The 14,456-nt window shown below is 41.3% G+C and overlaps 1 protein-coding gene across 3 annotated transcripts in view; it reads left to right on the forward strand.

Moving 5' to 3' along the window:
• EFL1 (elongation factor like GTPase 1) overlaps positions 1-14,456 on the forward strand; it is a 153,158-nt gene that overhangs the window by 12,802 nt on the left and 125,900 nt on the right. For all 3 annotated transcript variants that reach the window (XR_010317385.1, XM_064267197.1, XM_064267198.1), the window contains exons 5-7: positions 7,649-7,782; positions 9,252-9,389; positions 11,210-11,424. Coding sequence is in view for 2 of the 3 variants with exons in the window: in XM_064267197.1 (XP_064123267.1) it covers positions 7,649-7,782; positions 9,252-9,389; positions 11,210-11,424 (487 nt within the window). In the remaining variant the exon portion in view is untranslated. The remainder of the gene's footprint in view (positions 1-7,648; positions 7,783-9,251; positions 9,390-11,209; positions 11,425-14,456) is intronic.

The following is a 14,456-nucleotide window of genomic DNA, read 5'->3' on the forward strand; positions in this document are numbered from 1 at the left end:
TTTAAATAATTCTGAGCCACTTCTTACGCATGATTTCATTTAATCCTCACAGTAGCCTGTGAGATGGGTATTATCTTTATTTTACACGTGTAGAAAATGGAGATCAGAGAGGCTAAGAAACTTTTCCAAGGACCGAGTCATTTCTAGCCAGTTGTGATAGTCCTGGGAACCAGGTAATTACATTTCCAGCTTATTGGCTTAGACCACAAGTCTCTGGTCCAGGTCAGAGAAGTCAGTCAGTGCAGGCTGATTTCTTTCTGATTCCCAAGTCTTTCCTACCCATCAGGGATTGCTGGGACCACTTGTGGATATCTTCTTTACCAACATTACCCACATTCCTCTTGTCCTTTGTCACTGCCCCGTGGGTAAGCCAAGTGACCTTCTAGTCTCTTCTCCATATTGCTCTGTGATTCTAACACCCACCCACTAGTCGTTCCTTTCCTAAACTTATCCTCAAAACATTCCAGTGTAAACAAACATCCCTACGTTCTCAACCTCTTTTTATTGATGTCCGCTCCCTTCTCCCCTGCCTTAGCAGAAGTCTGGCTACCTTCCAAGGATACTGCTTTCCTTGTATTTCTTTCAGGTGAGTGCCACTCATTCTTTCATGTCCATGTATCTCTGGTTTAGGACATGGGTTGCCCTTCTCCCCTAGTCTGGTTTCAAAGTTTTAAAACTCCCCCTCAAGTTCTGCTGGCAACTATCTTGGTGTTTATATTTTCACCCCTGTTAGAAAACAAAATGACTCTCTTTCTTTTGAGACTCATACCATCCAATTATACACCTTCTGTCTTTTCTTATCACTGTCAGCTCCTGGTTATAGTCCCATTCATTAGTGGCTCCTAATTTTCATTTTTACCCCAAATCCTCCAAGGTGACTTACCATCTCTAAGGATGACTTGTTCAACAGTTTGGTCTCTCAACAACAGTGATGTTTAGCTATTCTTCGCTCACCCACTCTCATGGCCACTTTCTGGATTTTAGCATCACCTGGAGCTGTCCCTCTTTGACATTTCAAATTTAAATACTCCCTTCTCTACAATCTTCCATTCTCCTGGCTTTCTCACCTGGGTATTGAGGTACTCATTTTTTGACTTCATCAAGATCTCTAGTCTCTTGATCTGTTCCGCCTCATCAGCCTCCTGCTTTGTTCATCTCTTGCCTCATCCAGCCCAGACTTGTCGTTTCACTGATAGTCTTGCCAAGGTCCTCAGTTTATTTGCTCCCTTGATCTTCTGTCATACACCTAACAAGACTCTAACCCTTGATGAAGCTAATTATCTGGCCCTCAGCACTGCCTGGCAGAGTTCCCTTATCTCCCTTGTTAGGTCTTCTCATTCTCCCAGCTATTTTAAACCTTCTGTAGTCTCCCCAACTCGCCCCTAATCCCCTCGCTGCACAGTCTCAGAAATCTTTTCCCTCCCTTTCTTAGAAAATAGAAGAATTCTCTTAACTGCATGTCACCACACCACAAAATGTAATGGCATTGGGATCTTTGCTTGTATCCTGTGAAAGACCCAGTCGCTGGAGCTCATCTTCTATCTTTTCTTCTGTATCTTCTGCCTCTCCCTCTTACTAGCTCCTAGGCATTGGCTTTTAAACATGTGCAAATCTGTTTCATCTTTATGTATACACACACACACACACACACACACAGACACTTAAAAAAAAAAAAAAAACCGTTGCTGTCGACTCGACTCCAACTCAGCCACCCTGTAGGGCAGAGTAGAACTGCCCCATAGAGTTTTCAAGGAGTGGCTGGTGGATTTGAACTGCCAGCCTTTTGTTAGCAGCTGAGCTCTTAACCACTGTGCCACGAGGACTCCATATACATTCTCACAGAGACACACACATATATTGCCTTCTCTATCTCAGTCCCATGTTCCCCTGCACTCCCACTCTTCTCTCTTCCTAGTTAAAACTGCACTGCTATTACTTTCTTAGGGTAATGGCACACATTTAACGACCTAAATGAGTGAAAGAGAGCTGGTCCTTGATCTGTGACTTTCCTTCCAGGGTGATGTAAGCATAGGTAGATCGTAAGCAGGCTGCAAAGGTGTAGAACCTTTATCTGGGCTCCCAGAAGGCTGTTTTTCTAGTCCGGGGTTCCTTAGTCTGGTGGTTCCTTCCAAGCACAAATACCTGCAAGTCGAAGAATCAGGGCAATTTAGGTGTGTAATTACTAGATTTGTAGCCTACACAGCAGAATTTCAAAGGTGGGAAGTTCCGAGTGATGTCAGAGCTCGGGGTGTGGCCACAGTTTGAGTGGGCGAAGTGGATTGGTATTGTACTGAGAAAAACCAAAAGTGCATAAGGTAAACCATAATCAGAAGTGGCCCACACGTGGTCTAGTTCACTTCATGTTAGAGGAAAGTCCGGAGAGGCCTTTAGGATGGGCTTGTGCAACAACAACAAAAAAGCTCGATTTCCTTGCTATTAGATCATTGTTCTCTCCCCCTTGTCTAAAGCATCTCAGCTCTGACACTTGTGCCATCAGATTCAACCGCCCACAGCCTCTTCTAGTGGGAGCCTTCTGAGGTGGGAGCTTGGTTACCCTGCCATGTGCCCCATTACCTGTGTCAGCAAATGTGAGATAAAATGTGTTGTAATGTGCTTTACAATTCTGTCACATGATAAACCATATTCATTGATTTACAGCTTATAATTTTATATATTGGTTTAAAATATAAAGGGATAGTAGCGCTGTTTCCTTTGAAAACTTGTGGTTACTCTTGTTGCCATCCAGTCAATTCCGACTCATAGCAACCCTGCGCATGCAGTAGAATTGCCCCTTAGGGTTTCCAAGACCCTAAATCTTTATGGAAGCAGACTGCCACATCTTTCTGCCGTGGAGTGGCAGGTGGGTTCCAACTGCTGACCTTTCAGTTAGCAGCCGAGCGCTTAGCCGCTGCATCACCAGGACTCCTTGGTTACTCTATAGTTGGGGTATAATTTATGTTCATAACTGTTATATGTCCGTGCTTGAGTGATTTACTCAGGAACGTATCCTCATGCTCCTCAGCCCTGTGGCTGAATGCCTACCCCTTTCTCAGATCTGCCTGTATTCCTGTGTTGTTGTTGTTAGATATAGTGTTCTACACTGAAGCATAAAATACACTTGAACAAAGTACAGATCTTCATCCATAGCTTGAGTTTTTATCTGTTCCTTTTTTTTTTTAAGATACCAAATGTTAACATTTTTATTTTATCTTCCCAGTATCTTCCTTTTCTCTCCTCTCTCTCTCTCTTTTTTTTTCTTTAATTGTGCTTTAAGTGAAAGTTTGCAGCTCAAGTTAGTTTCTGATACAAAAGTTTATACGCACATTGTTGTGTGACCCTAGCTGCTCTCTCTATAATGTGACAGCACAGTCCTCTTTTCCACCCCGGATTTCCTGTGTCTGTTCAACCAGTTCCTGTCCCTTTCTGCCTTCTTGTCTCACCTCTGGACAGAAGCTGTTCATTTAGTCTCATGTATCTACTCGAGCTAAGAACCACACTCTTCATGAGTATCATTTTCTGTCTTACAGTCCAGTCTAGCTTTGTCTGAAGAGTTGGCTTTGGGAATGGTTTTAGTTCTGGGTTAACAGAGACTCTGGGGGCCATGTCTTCCAGAGTTCCTCTAGTCTCAGTCAGAGCACTGAGTCTGGTCTTTTTATTAGAATTTGGTTCTGCACCCCGCTTTTCTCCTGCTCTGTCAGGGACTCTCTGCTGTGTTCCCTGTTTCTCTTCCTTTATTTTAAGGAAAGTTTTCTCATCCCCTTGCTATGTGTGCTTTAGTGAGCATTTCCAGTGTTTTGGAAATTGAACGCCGAACTCCCTACCATGAAGCTTTACTATTCACCAAGGAGATATGTTGGCAGGCACTAGTGACAAGTGTGCACCTTCCATGAAACAATTATCTATGGCACTTTAAAACCAGAGGACTATATGGCAAGGGAAAGATTCTTTTCCCATAACTGCTTATTAACAGCAGAAATTGTCTGGAGGATTTCTCCCATAATTAACTTAAGGTTCTTGCAACCTTTTTTTATGGTCTGGAATGTAAAAAAAAAAAAAAAAACTGGATTGGTGCTTGACTGATTAGATCAGTCCCCTGAAATGAAGAGATTTATTTTCAAATGCCTGGGAAATATGGCAGCAGAAGTTTCTGTTCCTAAATGCTATAGTAGGAATTAGTTCAATATATGGCTCTGAGAACAGCCCTGGTGGTGCAGTGATTAAGAACTCAGGCTGTTAATCAAGAGGCTGGCAGTTCATATCCACCAGCTGCTCCTTGGAAACCCTGTAGGGTGGTTCTGCTCTGTCCTATAGAGTCGCAGTGAGTCAGAATTGACTCAACAGCAGTGGTTTTTTTTTAAAAGGACACTTTGTCTCTTGAGAAGTGTTATGCCTTCTCCAGGTGTTTTTATAATTTGTGTTAACAGTAATAATAAAAATATATAACATGGTAAACTGCATAACTGTTTTTCTTATATTTTTGTACTTGATCTTCACCAAAAAAAAAGTAAATGGCTTTTATGCTCAAGGAAACAAGTCTTAAAGAGACATAATGTGGCTAAAGTCATACAGCAGAAGAACTGTGTTGGTGGATTTTTTTTTCCTCTAACAGATATTGCACTTCTCTTCACCTACCTTTGAAATTTAGTTTGAAGGTTTTTGGAAAGAGTTAAGGTGGAAGACGCGTTGAAAGTGGTGTCGGGAGACTTGGCTCTTAGCTGAGCCCTGTCTTTATCAGCTATGGGACTGAGCGCAGCATTCCCCTTCTCACCATCGAATGCATTTGGGAAACTCTATATTAAACAGGATTGAGCAAGCTTCTTTATTATAGGACTTCTTTAACGCGTGTGTGTGTTGTGAACCTTCTCTCCCACTGGACTGGCTATATTTCCAAAGTTTATTTGATCTCACATTCTTATTTTTCGGAATGCATGTTTTCAGATTGAACTCATTTGGTGTAGTATTAGTTTTATAATCCCTTCTAGATCTGAATCTGCAATCCTGGAATGAATTTCAAGGAGTCTGGAAGGAGCCCAATGAGCCCTGGTGGTACAGTGGTTAAAGCGCTTGGCTGCGAACCAAAAGGTCAGCCATTCGAACCCACCAGCTGGTCCTCGGGAGAAGAATGTGGCAGTCTCCTTCCATAAAGATTTACAACCTTGGAAACGCTATGGAGTAATCCTGCTTTGTCCTGTAGGGTTGCTATGAGTCGAAATTGACTTGATGGCAGTGGGTTTGGTTTTGGTTTTCGGGAAAGGAGCTCTGGTGGCATAGTGGTTAAGTGCTCGGCTACTAACCTAAAAGGTCAATGGTTCGAATCCACTAGCCGCTTCTTGGGAGAAAGGTGTGACAGTCTGCTTCCGTAAAGATTTTGGGCCTTGGAGACTTTATAGGGCAGTTCTACTCTGTCCTATGGGGTTGCTATGAGTTGGAATCAACTTGATGGCAATGGGTTTGGTTTTTTTTTTTTTTTTTTTAGTTAAAATTGGGTGCATAATTAAAGAATATATATCTATTCATTCCAGCATTCATTCATTCATTTTTCTGGGTATTCTCTAAGGCCTGAAACCTCAGTAAAAGATAAAAGCACTGTTATATTGGAAGCCTGAGATTTCTGTGTGAGTCCATTTTTAAAGTCTATTTTTATGAGTCCATTTCTAAAGTCAGTTATTACTTATATTCAGGTTCTAGTTGGAACCCGACAAGAGACCCATTCTCTAAAACGTCTGTATCAGGTCGGGGTAGTGCCAGACAAAGGGTGAGGAAGTGCTTATAAGTCCCCACCCTAAACTCTGGAGTTTGGCCAAATGAACAAGCATGGGTATTGTTTCCCAAGCTGCAAAGTCTAAAGGAGTCCAAGAACAGAATGATTAACACCATGAGATAGACCTAGGTGTCTGGCTTGATAAGACTTTTGTGACCTTGGGTAAAAATCCCTTCTTTTGGGGGGTCTTTTGCCCCAAAATGAAGGAGTTAGGCCAAGATAATACTGAGTAATTGCAAGAGTCACAGCTTTTGTTTTATATGATGGGAGCTGATAGGACCCTGGACCATGTTAGACTTAGGCATTTTTGTATGGTTTATTCAGCCGAGTGTGAGGTACTTGCCCAAGATCGTGGCTGTGAAAACTGGTTTTATGAGACCCAGCAGTGGAAGGTTCCAATTAGATACTGTGAACTCTTGCTCCAGGGCCCTGGTTATTTGGCTTATTTTATTTTCTTTGGAAATATCCACAGTCCTTTCTGGTTGGAGCCTTCTCTGGTGGGTGCAGCAGAACCAGAGCCCTACATAAAGCAGTTTGCATGTAGAGAGACCTAGGAAGCAGAGGAGGGGAGGTACTGAGAAAAGCAGTCCATTGCCAGTTGATGGCAGTCTTTCCCACTGAGCTCTGGTACACTGTGAAAACCTTAGCATAATGCTTCAGGAATTCACTACCAGTGGAATCTTGGCACATGAGATGAAACTTACTGCCACCCTGAGTGTAGAGGTTATGTGCTCTAGTGTAGTTAGATGACCTGGGTTTGAATTTCTACTCTTCGCCTTTGAATTGTTTGATCTTAGGTTATTTACCTCAGGACAGGTTCTAGCTGAATGTCCTTGAGAAAGACCCCTAGCCTTTCATGCCCTGGTTTCCTGCTGTGTCAAATGGGGCTGTTGGTAGTAACCGCCACAAAGGGTTATCATAAGGAAACATCATATAATGTCTGTAAAATGTTCACAACAGTGTGGGGCACAAGTAGGCAATCCACGAATGTTAATTCTGGACTGGATGTTGTATTGTTGCCTTGTTAGTATTATCGGGATTATATAAGGGAGAATTCAAGTGATTAAAATTACCTGGGAACGTCCTTTAACTAGCCCACAAATTACAACATCGCGTCCCGTGGTAATTCCTGAACACAGTGAAGTTGATAAACAGTGACGTAAAGGGAGGAGCAGAAGTATATACACAGGTGGTTGAGCGTTCAATTGTTTTGCTTTTAAAAGAAAACTCAAAGGTAAATGGGAAGAGAGTGTAGAATTCTAAAGTATTGCTATTTTTCTGCAGTATTTTCTTAATTATGTTTCCATGTTAAACTTCTACAGCCTAAGATGACCAATTGTTCTGGTTTGCCTGGGACTAACAAAGTGTTTGATGGAATGTGGGACTTCCAGTATGAAAACTAGACAAATTGAGATGAGGTGATCGCCCTACTACAAAGTCCATATGTTATAATAAGTGTTTGTTGTGAGGATTAAAGGAAATTATATGTGCGAGAGCGCCTAGCACTCTAAACCAAAACCAAACCCACTGCCATCGAGTTGATTCTGACTCATAGCAACCCTATAGGGTTTCCAAGGCTGCAAATCTCTATGGAAGCAGACTGCCACATATTTCTCCTGTAGAGTGGCTGGTGGTTTCCAATTGCCGACCTTTCGGTAAGCAGTCAGTTGTTTTAACCACTGTGCCACCAGGGCTCCTTACATTGCATACTAGTAAGTAAAAAAATAAAATTTCTTTAATGTTTTACAGAGATGCTGTTTAAAATCAATGGTACTGTTAATGGGAATTCCTAAATTGGAATGATAGCTGTTGATTGAGCTTTTGGCTTGTGGAAGAGTATTGTATACTTGAGCAACTGAAAATGTGTGTTTTAATATGTCATTTCAGGTACTGAGGAGTACCTGATTAACTTGATAGACTCTCCGGGACACGTGGATTTCTCCTCAGAAGTATCAACAGCTGTTCGCATCTGTGATGGGTGCATCATTGTGGTAGATGCTGTCGAAGGGGTCTGTCCACAGGTAATGGATTATAATGTGAAAATCTTTAACTGGTTGAAGAAGGTGAGAATAGAGGAGGAACTGACACAGTATACCACCTTAGGCATTTCACTGACAATCAGACAGCCAGTTGTATATTTCACATTTGAGGATATTCCAGGCTATGATAGAGTTAGATCTGCCCAAGTTTGAAGGGATCTTAGAGACAGTGATTTTAATTTTAGATACTTTGGATTGAAGTTATGTCCCTATAGAAAGAGAAAGACTCAGCAAGATTGGGAAAAGCATTGAATTTTGGAAGGATCTGGAGGCTTTACACCAATAGAAAAGGCTTCTACAGAATGCAAGATGATGTTGATAGCAAGATACTGAGCTAGCTGTCTCCTAGATAGGAGAAAATTTTTCTATTGATTTCTCAGTCTGTACTTCTTCCCCCTACTTACCCACCCACACACACACACTCACACTCACACTCACACTGTCTCTGCCTCTCCTTTTACTCTCCCATATCCTTTAACCAGTGCTTTTCAACGTTTCCACCAAAGTTGGAAGAGGTCACCCGTAAGGCCAGAGTGAACATATAGCTCCGGTTAGGGGTGGAGCTCAGAATGGCTTTCTTTAAGCTCATTTGTTTTAATAATTTTTTGGAACCTTATGTTTTATCTTAAAAGATATCATGTTTTATAGTCTGCCTCTTGATTTGGCCATGTTTGTTTTAATGTTTAAAAAATAATAATAAAATGTTTAAATTACTCAAATAGAGGAAATTTGATAGTCCCAGGAGATGTGCTATGATTCCTGTAGCCACCCCTCTGATTCCCCTAAGGGCCCAGGTAACTTGAGAAGCACAGCATTAGTCTATGTAGTCCTCTGGGTATACTGACAAGATAAGTGAAATTAATGCCCTTCAAAGTAGTGGTTAGTTCTAAGAAATGGGATTATAGTTAGGGAGGTGTACACAGAGGACTCTGGTGGAATGTTCTGTTTTTGGCCCGTGTTCTGATAACATGGTGTTTGTTTTATAATTATTCAGTTAACTGTGTGTGTGTGTGTTTGTGTGTATACCCATACACGTGTGTGTGTGTGTGTATTTTATATTCTTTTGTATGTGTGTAATATTTCAAGGTAAAAGAGAGACAATAATTACAGCAATGTTGACAGAAAGGAACAACAGCAAGGGTACTAACAGTATAGTTCCACTAAACTCTTCATTGTGTTTAGGATATAATCATTATATTTCCTACTTATGTAATTTAATTCATCCTTAAATAAACTGTCAGTTCCAAAAGGCAAGGACTGTTTCTTATCTGTAGTTTTTGCTGCTGTGTTATGTACTTTGTGCATGCTTAGTGAAGACCTATGTCTGACCTGCACAGCCTAAGTTGTAGTAAAGAAGTATGGGAATATGGTGATTTATTAATCTAGATGTTCTAGTGTGTTTTAAGTATTTCAAATTATGAGATTTACATTTTCATTTCTGTTTTACTCAGACACAAGCAGTTCTTCGACAAGCCTGGCTCGAAAACATCCGTCCAGTTTTGGTGATTAATAAGATAGACCGCTTGATAGTGGAACTGAAATTCACTCCGCAGGAGGCCTATTCTCACCTGAAGAATATTTTGGAACAGGTATTTCATCCTTTACCTCAGGATTTTAAAAACTGGGGCTCAGAGAAGAATTGTAAAGAGGTTGCTGAGTGGGATGTGAGGCTTTGCACAGAAAAGTGACTTATAGAGCTTTTGTCAGAGAAGATTCGCGTGTGCTGGAGTTGTCATGCTGCAGCAGAGGCAAGAGGACAGATTTGCTCTCGGCGCCCCTTTTGTCTCCTGTTTAACACTTAGTAGTTTGGTTTCAAAGTGAAACAATATTAGGAGGCTCTGTGGTATTTTATTTCTTTTCATTAGATGAAGTTTTACCCACACATTCATTCATTTTATTTATTCAGCAAACATTCATATATGTTGAATAAACATTTTCTTGAATGTCTGTTGTGTACCAGGGATTGTCAATATAAAGATGGACAAGCTAGAGCCCCTATTTTCCAAGAACTCACAGTGTGGTAGGGGAGACCAACAGTTAAGAGATACTTGAAAAATAATGAGATAAGCACTAGGCCTGGTTTGAAAGCATAGGTGAAGGCCATGTAACCCAGACTGGGGTGAAGAGGGAAGAGTTAGGAAAAGTCTCACAACAGAAGCCTTGAGATGCAGGAAAGGTAGTCGTTTGCCAGGTATAGAATTAGGGGAAGGGCATACGAGAAAGAAGGAATAGGATGGGCAAAGTCATAAAGGCAAGAACAAGTATGGTGTACTGTTGCCTTCAAGGACTGCAAGTTGTTTGTTGTAGCTGGGGAGTTAGATCATGTTAAGTGGGGGCAAGAGGTGGCAGTCTGAAGGATTACAGAGCCTGATTATGGTGAGCCTTGTATACCACACTTAGGAGTTCGAACTCAGTCAAGACAGTGGAAAGCCAATTATGGGACAAACTTCAGAATATTTATTTGCTAAAGGGAGCAAATGATTTTATTTTATTTTTTTATTTAAAGGGAGCAAATGATAAAAGAGCAGTGAAAGAGAAAGATTAGTAGAAACAAGTTTCCTATAGAGCCAGGTAGGAATGGGCACAGATGAAATGCTCCTTCCCTGTGAGGTGGGAGGGGAAGGACAGCAGTATTTACAGATGTGAACAGGCTTATAGATTGGGATAAGGAGCCCTGGTGGCACAGTGGTCGAGTGCTCAACTGCTAACCCAAAGGTCAGCAGTCGGAACCCCACAGCTGTTGCACAGGAGAAAGATGTGGCAGTCTGCTTCTGTAAAAATTACAGCCTTAGAAATCTATGGGAAGTTCTACTCTGTCCCGTAGGGTGGCTATGAGTCAGAATCCATGCAGTGACCACAGGATAGATTGGAATATGGGCTTACTGACAGGATTTCTATGTAAAAGTTTCCTTTATATCTCTGAAGTAAGCAGTGAGATTATTTACTTGGGAGTGAAAAGTAGTTGGGGTTAGAGGATGAGAAGAAGGCCTGAAGAGAGAGGCAACAATTTCAAACAGCTGATGTGAGAAATGAGAGCGGGAGGTGACTAAGGTTACAAACTTTATAGGGGTTGGATACCAAGAGTTCTAGTGACACCAGGGCCTGGTACTGAAAAGCAAGGTAAAGATTTGACATATTAGTGTTTGCATTAAAGTAATAATAATAATAATCAAAAAGCGACCTTTCAAAAGCCCATAATTTAGTTTTACTGGGTTTAGAAAGAATGAGTTGATAACATGTAGTTGTAAGTTAATCATTGATTATAAATGTCATTTCCATTCATGTGTGCTTAATATGGGCCCAAACTGCCACTGATGATTCTAGCCCTAACAAGGGTTAGACGGTGTGTCTCCTACCATGGGGTGCTAAGCATCGGAGTGACGCTCTGCCATTTCACCATCTCTCCTAGATTAATGCACTCACAGGAGCTCTTTTTACTTCTAAAGTCCTAGAAGAAAGAGCAGAGAGAGAGACTGAATCCCAGGTGAATCCCAGTTCTGAACAAGGAGAGCAAGTGTATGACTGGAGCGCTGGCCTGGAGGACACAGACGATTCCCACCTTTACTTCTCTCCAGATCAGGGAAACGTGGTGTTTACAAGTGCAATAGATGGCTGGGGCTTCGGGTAAGTCTGTTTCGGTCTCATTAAATCTTTGGATTTTATATAACATTGACTTTTTAAATTAAACTTTTTATTTTTAAGTAATTATAGATTCACAGGCAGTTGTAAGAGACGATACAGAGAGTTCCCATTTATCTAGTCCCCCGCCACCCCATGGTTACATCCTGCGAAACTGTAGTGCAGTATCACAACCAAGATACTGACACGGATACGGTAGGGACAAAACATTTCCATCACAACAAGGATTTCTCCTGCTGCTCTTTTATACTCACACCTATTCCACACCTCCCAACCCTTGGTACCTGGTAACCACTAATCCGTTCTCCATAATTTTGTCATTTTTAGAATGTTCTATAAATAGAATCATACAGTGTGTAACCTTTTAGGATTGGCTTTTTTCACTCAGCATAATTCTCTGGAGATTCATCCAAATAGTTGCATGTATCAATAGTTTGTTCCTTTTTATTGTTGAGTAGTATTGAAGGATTCTATGGGCAAAACAGTGACCGATATAAGAAGCATCAAAAGAAGATGGAAGGAATACACAGAGTCACTATAGTAAAAAGAATTGGTTGATGTTCAGCCATTTCAGGAGGTAGCATATGATCAAGAACTGATGGTACTGAAGGAAGAAGAAGTCCAAGCTGCACTGAAGGCATTGGCAAAAAACAAGGCTACAGGAATTGATAGAATACCAACTGATACGTTTCAACAAATGGATGCAGCACTGGAAGTGCTCACTCGTCTGTGCCAAGAGATTTGGAAGACAGATTCCTAGCCAACCATCTGGCAGAGATCCATATTTGCCCGTTTCAAAGAAAGGTGATCCAGCAGAATGCAGAAATTATCAAACAGTATCATTAAGCTCACATGTAACTAAAATTTTGCTGACAATAATTCAAAAACGGTTGTGGCGGTACATCGACAGGGAGCTGCCAGAAAGCCAAGCCAGGTTCAAAAGAGGACGTGGAACGAGGGATATCATTGGTGATGTCAAATGGTTCGTGGCTGAAAGCAGAGAATACAGAAAGGTGTTTACCTGTGTTTCATTGACTATGCGAAGGCATTTGACTGTGTGGATCATAAGAAATTATGGATAACATTTTGAAGAATGGGAATTCCAGAAGACTTAATTGTGCTCATGAGGAACCTGTACATAGACCAAGAGGTAGTTGTTCGAATAGAATAAGGGGACACTGCATGGTTTAAAATCAGGAAGGGTGTGGGTCAGGGTTATATCATTTCACAATACTTATTCAATCCTTTTTGCTGAGCAAATAATCCGAGAAGCTGAACTATATGAAGAAGAACACGACTTCAGGATTGGAGGAAGACTCATTAATAACCAGTGATATGCAGGTGACACAACCTTGCTTACTAAAAACAAAGAGGATTTGAAACACTTACTGGTGAAGATTAAATACTACAGCCTTCAGCATGGATTACAACTTAAAGAAAACAGAAATCCTCATAACTGGACCAATAAGCAACATCATAATAAATGGAAAAAAGATCAAAGTTGTCAAGGATTTCATTTTACTTGGATCCACAATCAACGCCCATGGAAGCAGCAGTCAAGAAATCAAACGTGTATTGCATCAGGCCTTTTTAAAGTGTTAAAAAGCAAAGATGTCACTTTGAGGACTAAAATACAAGTGACCCAAGCCAAGGTATTTTCATTCGCCTCATGTGCATGTGAAAGCTGGGCAATGAATGGGGAAGACCAAAGAAGAATTGATGTATTTGAATTATGGTGTTGACAAAGAATCTTGAATATACCATGGCCTGTCAGAAGCACTGTCTTAGTCATCTAGTGCTGCTATAACAGAAATACCACAAGTGGATGGCTTTAACAAAGAGAAACTTATTTCCTTACAGTAAAGTAGGCTAAAAGTCCAAATTCAGGGCATCAGCTCCAGAGGAAGTCTTTCTCTCTCTCTGTCGGCTCTGGAGGAAGGTCCTTGTCATCAGTCTTCCCTTGGTCTGGGAGCATCTCAGCACAGGAACTTCAGGTCCAAAGGACACGCTCTGCTCCCAGCACTGCTTTCTTGGTGGTATGAGGTCCTCAACACTCTGCTTGCTTCTCTTGTGTCTCTCGATACAGGCCACACTCCAGGGAAGCTCCCTCCACATTGGATCAGGGAAGTGACCTGAGTAAGTGTGGTGTTACAATCCCACCCTAATCCTCTTAACATAAAATTGCAATCACAAGATGGAGGAAAACTGCAAAATACTGGGAATCATGGCCTAGCCAAGTTGACACATTTTTGGGGGGAACACAATTCAATCCATGACAAGCACAAACAAATCTGTCCTGGAAGAAGTACAGCCAGAATGCTTCTTAGAAGCGAGGATGGTGAGGCTTTGTCTCACATACTTTGGTCATATTATCAGGAGGGACAGGCCCTGGAGAAGGACATCGGGCTTGGTAAAGTAGAAGATCAGTGAGAAAGAGGAAGGTCCTCAATGAGATGGATTAACATAGGGGCTGGAACGGTGGGCCCAAACATAGCAACGATTTTGAGGATGGTGCAGGACCAGGCAGCATTTCAGTCTGTTATACATAGGGTCGCTGTGAGTCAGAACTGACCTGGCAACATCTAAAAACAACAAGTATTCCATAATGTGGATATGCCACAGTTTGTTCAACCGCTCACTTGTTGAAGGACATTTGTATCGGCTCTAGTTTTTGGCTCTTACAAGTAAAGCTGCTGGAAACATGCGTGTACGTTTTTTTTTTTGTGAACGTGAGTTTTCTTTTCTCTGGGATAAATGTCCAGGAGTGCAATTACCGGTTTATACAGTATTTGCATGTTTAGTTTTTAAAGGCACCACTGCACCGTTTTCCAGAATTGCTGTGTCATTTCATGTTCATGCCACCGATGTATCATTGATCCAGTTCCTCTGCATCCTCGCTGACGTTTGGTGATGTCACTGTTTTTTATTTTCACCATTCTTGTAGTTTTGTCTTGATATCTCATTGTGCTTTTAATTTATATTTCCCCTACAGCTAATGATGTTGAGCATTTTTTTCA

The sequence above is a fragment of the Loxodonta africana genome, chromosome 13, assembly GCF_030014295.1.
Source record: "Loxodonta africana isolate mLoxAfr1 chromosome 13, mLoxAfr1.hap2, whole genome shotgun sequence".
NCBI lineage: Eukaryota > Metazoa > Chordata > Mammalia > Proboscidea > Elephantidae > Loxodonta > Loxodonta africana.